Source organism: Episyrphus balteatus, chromosome 1 (assembly GCF_945859705.1).
Source record: "Episyrphus balteatus chromosome 1, idEpiBalt1.1, whole genome shotgun sequence".
In the NCBI taxonomy this organism is placed as follows: domain Eukaryota; kingdom Metazoa; phylum Arthropoda; class Insecta; order Diptera; family Syrphidae; genus Episyrphus; species Episyrphus balteatus.
The window spans coordinates 35,891,813-35,909,653 of NC_079134.1; the positions used below are offsets into that span (position 1 = coordinate 35,891,813).

General features: G+C 30.0%; 1 protein-coding gene across 1 annotated transcript in view; it reads left to right on the top strand.

The window, feature by feature from the left end:
• The first annotated feature begins 1,052 nt into the window (after positions 1 to 1,052).
• The window catches only part of LOC129906014 (protein pinocchio), a 75,263-nt gene continuing 58,474 nt past the window's right edge, over positions 1,053 to 17,841 (top strand). Inside the window, exons 1-2 of the mRNA XM_055981641.1 lie at positions 1,053 to 1,135; positions 5,687 to 5,837. Of these exons, the coding sequence (XP_055837616.1) occupies positions 5,687 to 5,837 (151 nt within the window). The 5' untranslated portion in view covers positions 1,053 to 1,135. The remainder of the gene's footprint in view (positions 1,136 to 5,686; positions 5,838 to 17,841) is intronic.

Here is a 17,841-nt window from a genome sequence, read left to right on the forward strand (position 1 = left end):
GTATTAAAGAGCTATACAAGCTCTTCCGAAGCTATCTGTCAAATTTCAAAGCTTCGGTAGAGCTTCGGTAAAGCTTCGTTTAAACTTCTTATAGAGGGTCAAACTTGTATAACGTTCTCCTTTTTCCATGCCCAACAACCTTACTAAAGTTTAAAAGAATCTGAAATGTAGCTTTTGTAATACCTTAACCGAAGCTGAAATGCTAATAACGGTACAAAGAGTATTTTTTTTTTTTTTTTTATTTCAAAAAGGAGGCTCTTTTGTTTTCACTAGAGCCCAAATGGCATAATTTTGCATATAAGGTCAGTTCAAATTTCAAATTTAATTTTTTTCCTATGCGATTTGACATTCGAAATGAAATAATTCGGGAAATTACCTCATTTGGCCTCTAGTGAAAACATCCTACAAAATAATTCCTATTCTAGCTTTAAATAAGTATTTAGTAACAAATTAAAAATAAGTGGCACCACTAACAAAGATGAATAGTATTTTTTGTCTCTCTAAAAATAACAGCGCCAATTCAACCAAAACGACAATTTTAAGTACCTCAATATGACATTTAAAAAAATCAAAACAAAAAAAAAGTCAAAAATAAAATAAACAATTTGCAAAAAAAAAAAACAACAACAAAATGTACGCGCAATCTTGCATCTTCAACTTCCTTTTCTTTTATTTGGTAGCGCAACTCCGCAAAAATTTCCATAATCAAATCGAACCAAGAATTGACATTAAGAAAAAAATATATCTATCTGGTCCTTTTTGGTTGCCATCATCATCATCATCAGCATTTTCATAGTCGTCGTCTTTTTGTCTGATGAATTTATGTTTTTTTCTTCCTTTGTATTCCACTAAAATATTATAATCAATGTGCATAATATAGATCAAGAAGTTCATTTTTTTGTGAGGTGGTAAAAGGTTCAGTCGTATTAGGTTTGATTTTAAAAAGGTTCCATATTCATTGTCGTCAGTTGTCCATTTAGTTTGTCGTCGGATTGAAAACGTTGCTTTTATTTCTTTTTTTCTTAAGTAAATCGATTTTTAGAAAAGAAAAGTTTCCTTAAAAAAAACTTTGTTTAATAATTTTGATTGTTGCTAAAAAAGTGATTCAAGGGAAGGTTCATTAAACAAAAAAGAGGTAAGTAATCCACATAAAAATAATCTTGAAATAAAGACTAACTATATCAAAATTTTGCTGGCACTGCAAGAATTTATTTCCTTTTTTTTCTTTCAATAAAACTTGCAAATTCTCAAAGATTTTTCTGTTGTCACAGTCACCAGAATCTCACAAAGAGCGCATGTTTATTAACTTTTCTGCAGATTTGTATTTTAATTTTATTTTTCTCGTAGGTTCAGGTTTGTTTAGTTTTTTTTTTCTCATTCCAAAATGTAGGTATATCTCTATTTTAGATATTATTTTGTTTGTTTGTTTAGTCACGAATCACGATGTTGTTGGGGTGAATTGAATGCCCAGTTGGCAAATTTTTACTTTAACCTACCTTCACGTTGCACAGATTTGTGTTGTCACTGACCGAAGCTTATATGAGTTGAATGACTTAAGTTTTGGTAATAATCAGACAGACACCTGAGGCAGTTGGCGGCGGGCTTTGCAAATTATTATGCTAGCAGCTAGGTGGTTGGTAGTAGACCTAAATAGAAGTAACTATTTTTATTTGTTTTTTAAATGGTGGTTCAATACACGCAGACTACGTATACCGCTTGAAATGATAGTATCAATGTTTAAAGAAATCTAACTATCGATTTGGTTGAATGAAATTTAAAAGTCTAACAATTGTGGGTTTACAATTGAATCGTAAGTTGTAAGAACGGAATAAGTCCATTGTTGGGAAAACGCTAATAACTGAACAGCTTCTGTATGTTACTTTTTTCAGATGTTTGACCTTCATATAGCTCAGTTATAGCTATTAGTAAAATTGTAACCAGTAAAAATTCTGTTTTGCTATTTTGAAAACTAATTTATGCAAAATATTGATGAAATAAATTAAAAACACATTTTCACTAACTTTTTGAAAAAGAAACAATGCATTTGATGTTATATTTTAGTCACAAATTCATTTTAAAAATTTTACTGATGAAATTAAATTTTACTGAACAGTAAATTTTATAAAATAGATTTGTGACTAAAATATAACATAAAATGCATTGCTTCTTTTTGAAAAAAATTTGTTAAAATAAGCTTTCAACTTATTTCATTAATATTTTGCTCAAAATAAAAGTTTAAAATTTTCAAAAAAAATGGATTCTATTGATAGCTATAACAGAGCCCTTAAATAAAGATTATGTAGATTTGAGTAGAATGAGACAAAAAATGTATTTCTATCGGTTTCTGGCAGACAGGTATAACGGTTTAAAAATGTTGGACTTATTCCGTTCTGACAACTTACGGTTTGAAATTTCACCCAAAAGCCAAATTTTGAATGAAATAAACATATAATTTATTTAAAACAAAAGTTTTAATGATACCAATCGATTAACTATTGATAGAGTTTGAGTAATCAAAACAAAAAAGTGTTATACAACATAATAAAACGAAAATGTTTGTTGTCGTATATTTTTTATTTGAGTAAAACAAATAAAATGCACGACTGGGTCGCACGAACTTGCTCTTGGAGTTAAAGTTGCTTAAATTTTTAAGACTTTTTATATAGAAATTTGGAAAAAAAAAATAAAATTGGTTTTAAAAATAAAATAAAATCTGAAATTAAATTGCCCTCCAAAACAAGTATGCAGTTTTGATTAACATATTAACGTGCATTTTTAGAAAAAAAAATTCAAAATCGTTAGAGCCGTTTTTTAAAAAAACAATTTTTTATATATAATTTTTTGGAAAAAAAGTTTTAAATTAAATTGTAATGCCATTTTGTAGAAATTACTAATCAACATCTAAAAACAAAATTTCAAAAAAATTCAATATCCCGTTTTCGAAAATTTGATTTTTCAAGAAAAAAATTTCAAAATTTTTTTAAAAATCCAAAAATTATTTTTTTGGAAATTTTATTTTTGGTTTATATTTAAACTATACAAATGCTTCTTCACAAAAAGTTTCGTTGAAATCGAATTAGCATTTTCTGAGATAATCGGATTTGAAAAAAAAAAAACGGTTCTATGGCAGGTACCGTTAATAATGATTTTCAAAAAAATTTTTTTACATTGAAATATAGACCTTAGCTTAAAACTAATATTTGAATTTTTTAAACAAAATCGTTGGAGCCGTTTTCGAGATATTTCAATTTTACTAAAATCGGTATATGACAAGTACCGTTATTTTTGGTCCAAAAAAAATTAATTTCAAAAACCCCTCTGGAGAGTCGCCAAATAACGCTACATACCAAGTTTGACATTAATCGGTCCATCCGTTTAGGCTGTAGCTCCTTATACAGACAGACAGACAGACTGACAGACAGACAGACAGACGGACTTCCGGGACCCACTTTTTTGGCATTGTCTACCATCGTAATGTCATGGAAAAATGTTATCTCAACTTTTTTTTTTTGTACGAATGCATAACTTGATATATAGTACCTATATCGCAAGTAAAAATGGGAAAATAAAGATGGGTTCGAATAGTCATTCTTTGGTTAATTTTCAATGAAAAACTTTTTGAGCCCATCTTTTTGAAGGAAATTTAATCTACTATTTTTATTTAGATCCATGCAATGACTATTTTAGCCCGAAAAAAAATACCGTTAAAAAAGCAACAAAAAAAAAAAAAATTAAAAAATCGCTTTTCTTGACTTTTTTCAGGTTTTTTGGACTATTTTAGTATGGATTTCTTTTTTCAATTTTTAAGAAACATTTTTTCGATATTTAATTTAATTCTCTCATTTAATAGCACTCCCCGGCATTATCTTCTCTTATAACCCATTCAACGTTTTCTGAAATCAAAACTCGTGAACTTCTTAGTAAAAACATAATCAATAGCCTGAAATCCTGGATTTATTCTGTTCTTCAAACTTATAAAAATTTTCAACCCCTGTAACTTCGACACCCAAAATAATTTTATTGGAAGATGTGTCTACGCCTAAGGATGAAATTTGCATCAAAAAGTAATTTTCGGAAAAAAATGGACTTATTCCGTTCTTACAACTGACGATTCAATTGCGAATGTAGACTATCAGAGTGTAAATAGATAGTTACTGTACCTTGTAAACTTTTGCTTCACGTAATGTGACGATCACCTTTTTGTTATGGTTTGTGGGTGATAGATGTTTAGGTATTATTTCATACATTTTGTTTATTTATTTTTTTTGGTTTGAGGAAGATAAGTTGTAGAAACTTCACTATAATCAAAAAAATTTTGTGAAAAAATTAATTAATAATAAGTTTTAATAAATAAATGTTAAAAAAGTTAAAAAAAAGGTGTTAAGGAATAAAACAAATATTCTGAAACTTCCTAACACCTCAGCTTTAATTTTGTAGAACATGCTTTTTGTCTAAAACCTATTGATTTTAAAATAAAAAATGTTGTGACTTCAGGACTTTTTAGAGAGATTGTAAACCACCCTAACACCAAGCTGTATACCAAAAATCAGCCTGTTACAAATTTTTTCCTTGAAAAAAATCTATTTTTCCTGATCTATTATGTACGTAGTCAACGCATAAACGGACGATATGTAATTTGTAAAAATTCTATCCGCAGTTGGATTAATCTTCATTCTTTATAATCTTTGAACAACAACAACATCTTGAAGGTGCTACCACCAAGTGTTTATAGCTACAGTTGCAGAACTGTTTCACGGATACCAATCCGATCATCAGACTCCTTTATTCCATTTGTATGTGGTGCTTAGTCTAGTAATTTTTCATTTATTTTGAAAAACTTTTTCCGTCACACTTGAGTATTGAACCTTATTCTTATTGACAATTGCGTATTGTTTTTGTAATACATGGTAAAGTTCAACTGCGGACACGAATATCTTTGCCAAAAACAAAAACTTATAAGATTTGTGGTTTGGATCAATTTCTATCTGGATCAATTTGAATGGTCCAAAAAGGTATTTTTATTCATGTGGCGGATTTTTTTTAAATAACTTAAATTTTTTTAATTGTTTAGTGGAAGAAATCCTATAAATTTGAGTGAAAATGCAAGAGCCGTTTCCGAGAAACTAAATTTTGTATGTGCATACTAAAATATAAATAAATTTTTTAGCTTTTCATAAATTGGCCAATCAGTCAGAACATTTTAAACATCAGGACCTTTGTGATATAATTGAATAGGTATTCGATAAGAAGATAACTAATTTGCCCAATAATATGTATGCTTTTTTTGAAACAATTTCAATTACATGACTATTCAGCTCATATTTTAAATATCAATCTCGTACAGTCAAATTAATTATGACTTTTTCTTCAAAAGCTTTCATTGAAAATGCTGAACAAAATCGAGCTAGAAATAACTCCGACTTAAGCCTGAACTGCATAGCTTTAGAGATAGAGTGTTCGATTAAGAGTGTTCGGTATATTTATTATTTGGTACTATGGAAAGTTGGTAATTTCTAGCCTTTCATTCAAAGTTCTTAGACTAACAGACTCAATATTATTGAAATTTTTCAATTTTTCCAAAAAAATTAAGTTCTATGAATATAATATTATATGAAAGTATGAATTCATTATACCAATAAATTATCATTCTATATTTAAATAAGTAATTATTTATTTTTATTTATAGATGAAAAATCGACCCGGTGGCAATAATATCGTCACAGAATGGGAGGACAACATTCTGTTCGATCCAGACGATCCCGATTTTTGTAATCAAACACAAAATCCTCCATCTGTTGTAGTTAATGCTGGACAAATGCCACCATTTACTATCATGGGTAAGTACCAATTCTGATATTTCATATAATGTGGAAAAATTGTTCATATATTATGTAAAACTAAATAACTTGCAACTAGTAATTTTAGTTAAATCTTAAAAAAGCATAATTGTTGTGCGGGTGGTATTACCTTAGAATTCTGTAGCAGTTAATAATATTTTTTAACTTGATTTTCAATCTATTTTTGCGAATTATTTTATTTACTTTCTGTCCTTTGTTCAACAAACTTTTACTGTTTCTGTTATTAGAAGCAGTGTAGTTTCTATCAACTACGTCAAGTTATAACAAAAATGCAAATTTTTCAATTAAACAGAATTATATTTAAAACAGGTATATCCTATTAACGCTGATGGTGTCGGCATATCGACGACATACAACGACGCGCCAACTGTCTTTAGATTGTTGTCAACATCTTGTCATTTCGGCATTTCCATCTTCAATGTTCAATAGAATATAAAGAAAAAAACTCGTTATATATTAACATAATGTTGCACATTTTCCAATCTTTTGTTCTATGAAAATTGATTGATATTCCTTGCATTATGCATACAATTCTAACCAACTGACTTAATAGAGTTTCCACTTGATAAATAAAATAAAAATCAAAAACATGAAGACTTCGTTTAAATGACGTTCAAGTTTAAACTAAAAATAGAATTATTTCGTTATCGGAATGCAATTGCATAAAAGATTCTCCACATATAATATGCATTTCTTTTTTTTTTCCAATGACAAGAGGGAGGCAAAATGTAAAAGTTTTTATTTTATGATCAAAGTGTTTTGTAAAGAAAATATCGAATCAAAGAATACGGCGCGGAGGCGGTAGCTGTGAGTGACATGGGCAGTTGCTGACTTGCTTGAAAATAAATTTCTTATTGTATTTCATTGGGGATTGAAAGTAATTGATTTTCATTTAAAATAAGTTAATTGGATTAGAATAAAATTTAGATAAAATAAAAAAAAAAAACATAAAACCACTTCCTTGATATTTCGTAAAGTTTGCATAGCTATTTGACAAGTGCTAGATGTAGGAATCGGGAGAAAGTATAGTCAAAAAATTATGCAATCTTCCTATATGCTCAATTAAATTCAATATTTTTTAATATTTTTAAAAGAAAAAGAAATCTTCGAAAGTTCTTTCTGATTTTGGACAAGATTGAGGTATTCACAATAAAGAAGAGAATTAAATCCTCTTTTCCGTATTCGATTTTGAAACTGCTTAAGTGCAGATTTGCTTGTTAAGTACCTTTTAGAATTCCAGTGAAGACGAATATTTGAAACCTGATGATTTGTATTTTCAAGTTTTTATCATTGAAACATTCCAATTTTCCCACGATTGGAGTTCATAGAATGGTTAATTTTTCATTTAAAATGTTAAAAAAACTTCCCTCAAATTCGCTTAAGACACAAAAAAAGAGAATTTTGAATAATATCTTAATATGTTAAGACAGGTCACTGTGGTGTATGCGTAACTTTTTTATTAGCACAATAAAAAATAAACAGTTCATATAAAATATCAGGGAATTTTTCTTCTTAATGGTTCGTATAAAACATTTACCGCAAAAATTCAAAGAAGTCTATCAACATGGATAATAGAAAATAAATGGGAAATTCCATGAAAAAGTGGACACGAATTTTGAACAAATTATGCAGTATTTTTCACTTTTTTCAATAACAAATTACTATTTAAAAACGGCAGCTATTTATGCAAGTAGCATACTGTCGGACTCTTAAAACTCGTGTCCGATTTTTGTAAGGTGAGTTACTAAAATACTGTAATGTTTTATTCCGGGTTCACAATAAAACTTATTTAATTTCCACTTATATTTCCGTTCAAATAAGAACACACTTTATTTCAACTCAATTTACTTTTATTATTCGCTCAAACAAACACACTTTTAAATCACTTTATTTACTACTAACAATTCGCAACACTTTATTTCACTTTGTACTGTACTCTTTCACTTTCAAGATTAAACTGTGTCCGGTCGGTGTCTACGCTGCCTTTTATACCGGAATCTCGAGACTCGAGAACGTCCTCGAAGGCTCTCGTCCCTGTCTCTCGAAACTTCCTTTCCAGGAAGGCTTCCAGTCTAGTGGGATATTTTGAGATGTGTTCAGTGTGGGATATTTTGAGATGTGTTCAGTGAGATATGTTCAGTGGGATATTTTTAGATGTGTTCAGTGAGATATTTTTCTTAATTACTAAAGGTCCGTTCACATTTCTACCTTCGCAGTAGTAGGTAGTGTGTTCAGACTTTTATCTTAAAAGTAGTTCAGTAATTCATCGTTACAATACTTTTATTTATCCTAAGCAAATTCTTAAAATAAAAAAAAATGTTTTGCATTATTATGAAAGTAATAGTTATGCTACATTTATGGAAAATATTTTCGTATCAATTTATATTAAAATTGACAAAAAAAAACTTTTTATGTATTGGAAATTTTTGTGAATGTAACGTGAGTTACCATGGAATTGGCCAAATAATTAAAAATATTTCAAGCCGGCTTTAGACAAAGGACAAAAACATTACGTGTTTTTAATTGATTTCAAAACTGCGTTCGATGTAGATAGACCTGAAGTCTCTAATTTATAAGCTGTTCTATAAAAGAATGTGCTAACCAGACTAATCGATCGAAAGTTTATTTGACGATACTTGAACTTCTATTTGGAATGGTGAAAAAAAAAATGTCATTGGTTGCAATTTATATCAGGGGTTAGACAAAAAAGCACAGATGAGCATGTTCCCTTTCGACCACACTTGCCTAATGAATTGGTGCTTTTGACTTAGCATCCATCACTTCCATAACAAAGAATTCCCACAGGCAGATTCTTTGATTACACAGCCAGAAAAAAAAAGGTCTGACCTGGGGTGCCACTATGTAAATCATATGTTTTTTTGGGTCGCTGAAAGCTAATACGAAGTCCAATCACGACAGGTTTTTGGGACAATTTCAAATGGGACTTTGAATTTTTTTCAGTACAAATTTTGTTTTTTAAATATATCCTAAACGTAGGGTGGACAAACGTTGATTTTTTGTTTGTATCCATTTCTCAAGGTGGACAAACGATTGCCGTTTGAATTTTTGAAACAAAGTAATTTTTGGGGGCTTTTTAATTTTCAGTAGAGGTACACTGTGGTGTATGCGTACTTTTTTGAGAGTTGCTATAAAAAATTCTTTTTGGAATATCTCCTAAACATAGGGTGGACAAACTATGATTTTTGGTATACGTAAAGAACTCGAGGTGGACAAACGACAGCAGTTTTAATTTTTGATAAAAATTGATTTTTGGAGATTATAGGGGAGTTTCAATTTTTTAGTGCAAAATTTGTTTTTTTTTTAATTGCTCCTAAACGAGGGGTAGAAAAACGATAATATTTGGTATGTATATAGAACTCGAGGTAGACAAACGATTGCAGGTTTTATACGTCTATCTCAAAATTTGAGCGTTCTAGACGATTTTTCATTTTTCAGACTTTCTATAATAAAAAAAAGAATTTGCCTTAAAATTTTTTGAAGGGTGGACAAACGAAAATTTTGGGTGGACAAACATGGACAAACAAATTAAACAAATTTGGTTCAAAAATTTTGAGGTCGCATTTCTGGCTTCAATGAGCTTCAGAGGCCTCCGTAGCAATCTTTATAGTCTTCTTTAGTTTTCCCGACCTGTCCGTCTAAATCTTTACCCATTAATAAATACTCTTTTTTTGGGATGTCCCTAAATGGTTTAGGAAACTCTAGTCAAAATGCATCTTAGTAACCAAACTGAATATCTATGCTTTGAAATGACAAGGTGATAAGGGTCGATAATAAGTTCATTTGATGTTTTCACATGTTCAATATGAATTGCTTTGCCATTAAGCGAAAACAATGAGTGAAAGTGAATGTGAAAAAACTTTGTTTGTTTTTAGGAATAAAAACGACCTATCCTTTAAAAACTTAAAAAATTCTCAAGTGTGAACGTTATGCAATAGAATGCCAGTCGGAACGTCGCGTCGTCGGAACTAATTACCCAACGACGCAAACTTAACATTAATCACTGTTACAATTTTAATGCATAAAATAATATCAAAGGGTAAACATAACACTTCCGTAAATGGTAACGCAATGTTGTGTCGCGTCTATGGCCATTTTTATTAAAATCAGCTTCTCATTAGAAATCAGACTGAGTAGGACGAGCCTCTCATTAGCTATTCAATCAAATAAAATAATACCCAAATGAAAAAAAAAATAAAAAAATAAATAATAACAAATTTGGCATACCGCCTAGATTCAAAAAGATAAAAATCCAATTATACGTATTTTTTTTTCTATTAAAAACCTCGAAAATAATTTTTATTGTTTTTGATTTTAATTAAAATGAAAAATAAAAGACATCTTATTTTTGACTTGGCACATTCGTTGACAAGCAAATTAAGCCTTCTCTTCCTAACCATGAAAATAGAGAGAGATTTTAATTAGACACAATTCTTTCTTATTTTTATTATTATCTATTTAATCAATTAATTCATATGCGCATGGTGCAGGTGGGTTTTAAGTATAATTAAATGCACCACCCATGAAGGCGCCCGCCCGGACGGCCGCACACCGTCCGCGTCGCGCCGCGTTTTGCATCCACCTGTTGTGTTGTTGTTATATACGTTCGCAAAAGCTCATCACGTAACGCGATCTCACACATCACCCAGACAGTTTCCTACAATAATAAAAAAAAATGTTGCATGCCACCACAAGGTGATGAAGCGGGATATTCAATTAAATTATATTTTTCATTTTAATTTTTTTGTTCAATGTTGATTTATATTATTTTATTGAGGGCCAAATTACCAAAACATCTAACAGAAATTTACACAAATTTACACAAATTTGTGATAATTTACATTGTTATCATCGAGTCGGAAAAAAAACGCAAGTTGTAACGTTTTCATTGTCAAGTTTACGCTACAGTACATAAATGTTTACGGTATTTGAATTAATCAAAATGAATTAGCAGTTCACACTTGCGGGATTGAAAAATAAAAGCCAAAACACGTGAGACAAAATTTTCAGGTTTCACATGATCGATGATGTGAGATTATAATGACAAACACAATTTGGGCAAGAACTTAATTCGTTGCTATTATACCTGCGTTAGAATGTGTATTAATTTTTTTTTTGAAAGGTATTAGTAGCGGAATGCAAATATTTTATCAGTGAGTGGCAAAACACACGATATGTGGTGGATGTTGACTTTGTTGCTTTAAAATTATAGGGTAGAATGTGAGATGTTTTTAAAAAAATGTTGATGAAAATATAAATAAGTATGCTTTATGTTGAAAGTAAATCTAACGAAGTTAAGCAGAACCATCAAGGTATTCGTTTGGAAGAAGTTCCGAAATGATAGTCCATTCCGATCGAAAATTAGATTTCGTTCGAGGTATACACTTTCGAACAAAAAATGAGGCATACAATCGCATTTATTTGACACAAACGTGTCGTCGCCCTAGTTTTGAAGTGTCGTATACGTCTTTTTCACATTTTTGGGAAATCGCATTTAAATGTTCGGAAGATTACACAGCCACACAAACAAAAAAAAAAAAAAGTTCTGACCTGGAGTTGCGACTAAGTTTTCCATATAGTTTTTGGGTCGCTAAAACCGAATCCGAAGTCCGTTTTGCCCTATCACGTCAGGTTTTCGAGATAGGTGACCTAAAAAAATGTGACGAAAACAAATTTTTTTTTCTCTGATCTGGATGTCCGAATATGTTAATCATATAGTTTTTGGATTGCTAAATCCAGATTTGAAATCAATTTTGCCCTATCACGTAAGGGATATCCTCAAAAAAATGTCAAAACCAAAAAAAAACAAAAGTTCTTATCTGGGGTTGCGACTAGGTTTTTTATATAGTTTTTGGGTCGCTAAAACCGAATCCGAAGTCTATTTTGCCGGATCACGTCAGGACGGAAAAACCTAGTCGCAACTCCAGGTCAGAACTTTTATTGTTTTTTGTGTGGCTGTGTTATTGCGAAAGAACTAACCGCTGGCATTCTTTGATGTTTTAGTATGATATATAGTAAAAATTTATATTTTATATACATGTTGCTGGACATCTGAAATTCGTTTAGTACCTATTTAAATTTTTGTCCAAAATGAGTTTGCCTTATACACCATGAAAACCAGAAGTTTCTTTTATTCATACAAGTACCCACGTCAAGAAAAAACATAAATGCATTAATGCATTAAGACGTACGTCAAAACAATTCTCAAAATTTTCGTAAATTGAATGAAAAATTTGACGTAAATGCCAAAATTTGATGTTTACGTCAAAACAATACGTGAATATCTCAGCAACGAAAAAAGATAGAAAAAAACGGATAGCAGAGAAATTCCTTTTGATGTTTAAGAGTCGTCTACATTTTAAACAAGTAATCCACTCATAAAACAAATTTTTTTAGTTCCTTTTGCGAAGATTTTCCGACACATGACAATCGGAACGGATACCTCCTTAGAAAATTTTGCATTTTGAACAAATCGAAAAAAAATTTTTTTCCGAATGGATACCTGGATAGAGCTGCGTTAGACAGTTAGAGTTGTAACATTTTTAGAACGTGACCATTTAAAGGTATACCTTCCAGGTGGTATGGAATATGTATATATCAACTCGTCTACGACGCATAACTGTCCATATTTTATACATATATATTATTTTCATTAGCATTTACAAGTTAATCAATATGAATTAGAATTTAAATGAATGCACTGTGCAAGTCGAAATTCTTGACAGGCGCGCGAATAACTGTTTCGCCCTATTTCGAACCCGAGAAATCGATTGGCGTCATTAGTTTTTCGATTTATCGGTACGACTTCGAACTAAATTTTTTTTGAAAGATTTTCAATTATTTTGACAATTTTTCACTTTTTTCGTAATTTTTCAACCAAAAACAATATTTATATTGCTAATAATTCTGCTCAAACGCTATTTGCTACCAGTAGAAAGACATTATAAACTATTTTGAACAATTTATTTGAAAATTTAGTGATTTTTTTGAAAAAATTAAAAAAATCGAAATTTTTTACATTGTTTATCGTTTTTCGCTGTTTTTGTTCTTTTTTGTACAAATACATTGCATGTTTTCCATTAAAAATTAGTTTAACTGTTAGTTTAGTGTTGGTTAAACTTTGACAGTCTATCGATAGCATCGATAACAAAAAAATATCGAGTATATCGATACTTCACAAAACTATCGATAGTTTCAATACTTCCAAATTATTGTACCACAAGGCTACCGATATTATCGATAGCTTTGAAATTAATTAAACACAATTTGAACTACAAGTTAAGTTTTCGTTTGACATTGGATATAAACAACGAATTAACATAGTGTTTGGTAGATATCGATAGTTTCCATTATCGATTGTATCGATAGTTTTGAGAAAAAACTATAGATAATATCGGTAACCTTGTGGTAAAATAATTTGGAAGTATTGAAACTATCGATAGTTTTGTGAAATATCGATATACTCGATATTTTTTTGTTATCGATGCTATCGATAGACTGTCAAAGTTTAACCAACACTAAACTAACAGTTAAATTAATTTTTAATGGAAAACATGCAATGTATTTGTACAAAAAAGAACAAAAACAGCGAAAAACGATAAACAATGTAAAAAATTTCGATTTTTTTAATTTTTTCAAAAAAATCACTAAATTTTCAAATAAATTGTTCAAAATAGTTTATAATGTCTTTCTACTGGTAGCAAATAACGTTTGAGCAGAATTATTAGCAATATAAATATTGTTTTTGGTTGAAAAATTACGAAAAAAAGTGAAAAATTCTCAAAATAATTAAAAATCTTTCAAAAAAAATTTTGTTCGAAGTCGTACCGATAAATCGAAAAACTAATGACGCCAATCGATTTCTCGGGTCCGAAATAGGGCGAAACAGTTAATCACGCACCTGTCTCAAAAAAATTTTTCAAAAAACTTGCACAGTGATATTAAACATTTATTTTTGTATGTGCACATTTTTATACAATCACCTATTGAAAATAACTTTATATTATTTGTAAAGATAATTCATTACATTGGTTGTTTGAATAAAAATTTATAACATTATCCACCCTGTTTTTCTGTGGTAAAGTGTGAATAAAAAGTCAAGTAGTGTCAGATGGCAATTCGATCCGCTAGAAAATCCAAAACAAATGAAAAACAAAATGGCACACTTTTCAATGAAAGTATTAAGAGTTTGGCCATAAGGGTTTCTTTCTATTTGATTCACATTCCGACGAGTAGCGTCCCCACACCTCTAACTCCCAATTCATTTTTTGTTATCTCTTTGCAGTAACTTTAAAATACGTTTTCATTGAAAAAAATGTTACGTCAGAGATTTTTTTTTTTTATATGATGAACAAAACAACCCAAGCTAAAATTCTAACAACAAACAAATTATATGCTAATTTCTATCTTTCTTTTTCTTTTTCTTTTTATTTCCTTCTTTTTATAACAATAAAATTTCAAAATCTTTAGGAATCGTTTTTTTAAATAATGTTTTTTATAAAATTGTCCAAAATGTATTTTTTTTTTACTATACATATATCAAGTTATGCATTCGTACAAAAAAAAAGTTGAGATAGGATTTTTCCATGACATTACGATGGTAGAGAATACCAAAAAAGTGGGTCCCTGAAGTCCGTCTGTCTGTCCGTCTGTCAGTCTGTAAACGAAGCTACAGCCTAAACGGATTGACCGATTGATTCCAAACTTGGTAAGTAGCATTATTTAGCGGTCCAGAAGGGTTTTTGGAATTAATTTTTTTGGACCAAAAATAACTGTACTTGTCATATACCGATTTTAGTAAAATTGAAATTGCTCAAAAACGGCTCGGGCTCCAACGATTTTGTTTAAAAAATTCCAATGTAAGTTCTAAGACAAGGTCTATCTTCTAATAATTTTTTTTTTTTGAAAATCATTATTAACGGTACCTGCCATAGAACCGTTTTTTTTTTTCAAATCATCTCAAATTATCTCCAAAAATGCATATTCGATTTCAACTAAACTTTTTGTGAATAAGCATTTATATAATTTTAACCCTCTGTCGGCACACGGGTGCGAATTTGGCAGGACAAAAATAAAAAAATTACGACTTTTCAAAAAGTGGTCACAAAAAAGTCTCTTTATAAGGGTGAAAATATTTTTTTTTCGGAATTGTGAAAACAATATTCGAATTCCTCGGAATATTCTATATCAATTTCATACTTGGTTCTCTATAAAATATTGTGACTGAAAAAAGTTCTATACTCTGTCCGATAAAAATTGGCAGTACAGGTGTACAGGGAAGATAGGACATTTGCATCTCACTCTGCTTCACGCCTTCTGGATATGTCTATGACATCAAAAAGCTCACACAGCGATGCCGTACTATCCAGAAAAAATGTTTCGAAAAGGTACCAGCGTTACCATCTTGGCGGTAAAATTTCACAAACACGAATAAAAAAAAATTAATTTTTCTTTTTACACGACAATAACAAACAAAAATTCACTCATTTAAGAAACAGCCCAACCCCACGCATGAGTAACAAATTTTTCCTGTTAAAATGTTGAAATGCGTGTTAAAATATTGACATTAACTGTTTTCCTACATACACAAAATAAAAAAAAACAGCCCCAACACCACGTCAACACATATGCTTTTTTTCGTTTTAAAAGCTTGAAAAAAGCATTAATCCTGAAAGCTCTTTCAGAAAAATAATAGAAAAGGGAGTAGTTTATGAAGGAAGTTTACCAATGGTAACTCTTATGTATTGTGAATACTTTTAAAAAACAACTTTGATGATTGAGTTTCATTCTGCCACAGATCGTGTGGCAGATCTGTCATAGGGGGATGTACGTCACAACAACAATGCCATGCGTGTCTGTTGTTTTCTTGTGTGTTTCAGGGGCATATTTTTCGTTTGGCAACTGTTAGGTCCCACTGATTTTAAAAAAGCTCTCCCATAAGGCCTGTACTGCCAATTTTTATCGGACAGAGTATAGCGATATGAAAAGGTACAAACCAAATTCGCACCCGAGTGCGTCACAAAAAAGAGGTGTGCCTACAGAGGGTTAATATAAGCCAAAAACAAAATTTCAAAATAATTTTTGGATTTTGAACAAAAAATTGAAATTTTTTTTTTGAAAAATCAAATTTTCGAAAACGGGACATTGAATCTTTTTGAAATTTTGTTTTTAAATGTTGATTAGTGATTTCTACAAAATGACATACCAATTTTATTTTAAAAACTTTTTTTCTTATTTTTTTTATTTATAAAAAATTAGTTTTGTAAAAAAACGGCTCTAACGATTTTGAAATTTTTTTTTCTAAAAATGCATCTTAATATATCAAATAAAACTGTTTTGAAGGGCAATTTGATTCAGATTTTATTTTATTTTTTTTTTAAACGAATTTTATTTAAAAAAAAATTTTTTTTGTAACCATATAGTAGGTAGTACCTTCATTTTCGAAATTTTTATATAAAAAGTCTTAAAAATTTAAGCAACTTTAAGAGCAAGTTCGTGAGACCCGTGCATTTTATTTATTTTAAAAGTAGGACATTATTTGCTATAGTAGGTACCTACAAAAAATTTAATGAAAATCGTCAGAACCGTTTTTGAGAAAAGCAATTTCTTTTTCATTTTAAATATCTACATATATGGTAATTTTGGTTAAAAAATATAGTTTCAACTTCGGCTCTAGAGAATTTTGCAAAATTCATAACTACCAAGCCTGAAGAAAATTATTTCAAAAGTAAAGGCTGTAGTTCTAGATATGTAGATAAAGACTGATAGACGGACACTTTTTTTTAAATTCTTTCATGCCTGTTATCTTCAGTTCGATTTTTTTACGAATTCTAAACTTGCCTTATAATATCATCATAATATCGTGGTTTTGACAACGCCAATCTGCAAAATCTGCAAAATCAAAGTTTTGAGAAAAACGGCTTCAAAGTTTTGGAAACTCATGCAATCTTATGGAAACTCGTGCAACGGAAATTGATAGTTTAGGCTTCTAGGCAACATATGGAGGATTGGCATCGACGCAGTGAATAGAGGGACCGATAACGACGTAAAGTGGAAATGTCAAAAAATGGACATTAACGGTTTTGGCTTTGCGCCGACGATATGTTATATCTGCATATATTGTAAGTAAAGAAATGAATTGTTGATGAATTTAAAATATAAACTTTTGGTTATAACGTTTGATAGCGGAAATCGTTATGATTTCTTTAAAATTTAAAACAATATTATTGTTTTAAATATTAAACAAATCATGACTCTTATGCAGGTGGGTTCATTTGAAAGTTTCTTGTTTTAAATAAAAAAAACAAAAATAAAAAAAAGGCAACTCTAGAACTATGAAAAACCTGATTCAAACGTATGAAACAAACAACAAACAAACATTGAAGCTGATTTTTATCATGCATAAGATGGCTTTAAGTAGATAGTTTTTTTTTTTTTTTCAAATTATTTGGCAAACAATTGGACCATGGCAGCTCTATCAGACTTTGGTTTTTGTTTTTTTTTTACGAATCTTAATAGACCGTTTACAAATTTCTAACAATTCTAACAAATGAAAACACCTGTACTTTCGACCGGTTTGGAGTCAGTTGAATTGATACACATATTCAAAGAAACATTATTCTGTAATTTTCCATAAGATACAATAAACACAATAAAAAAAAAAACAACTCGAATATGTTAAATAAGTTATCAATTCACACAACAAACTTCTAACTAATACCATAGTACTATTGACGTACCTATTATATTTAAAACAAAACAAAAACTGTTTACTATTAAAACTTCACCTAAAGGCCATTATAACATTGCTGCTAAGAAGGTAATGACGCAAAGACTTAAGGTGCAGATAGCCGCACTTGACACTCATACATAATAGGAAGCAATTGATTTGTAACTTTACTCTAGGGCACCTGCACTTGTCACACTTTCCTATACAACTTCCGGCATAGTGCATGGAGAGTATTCG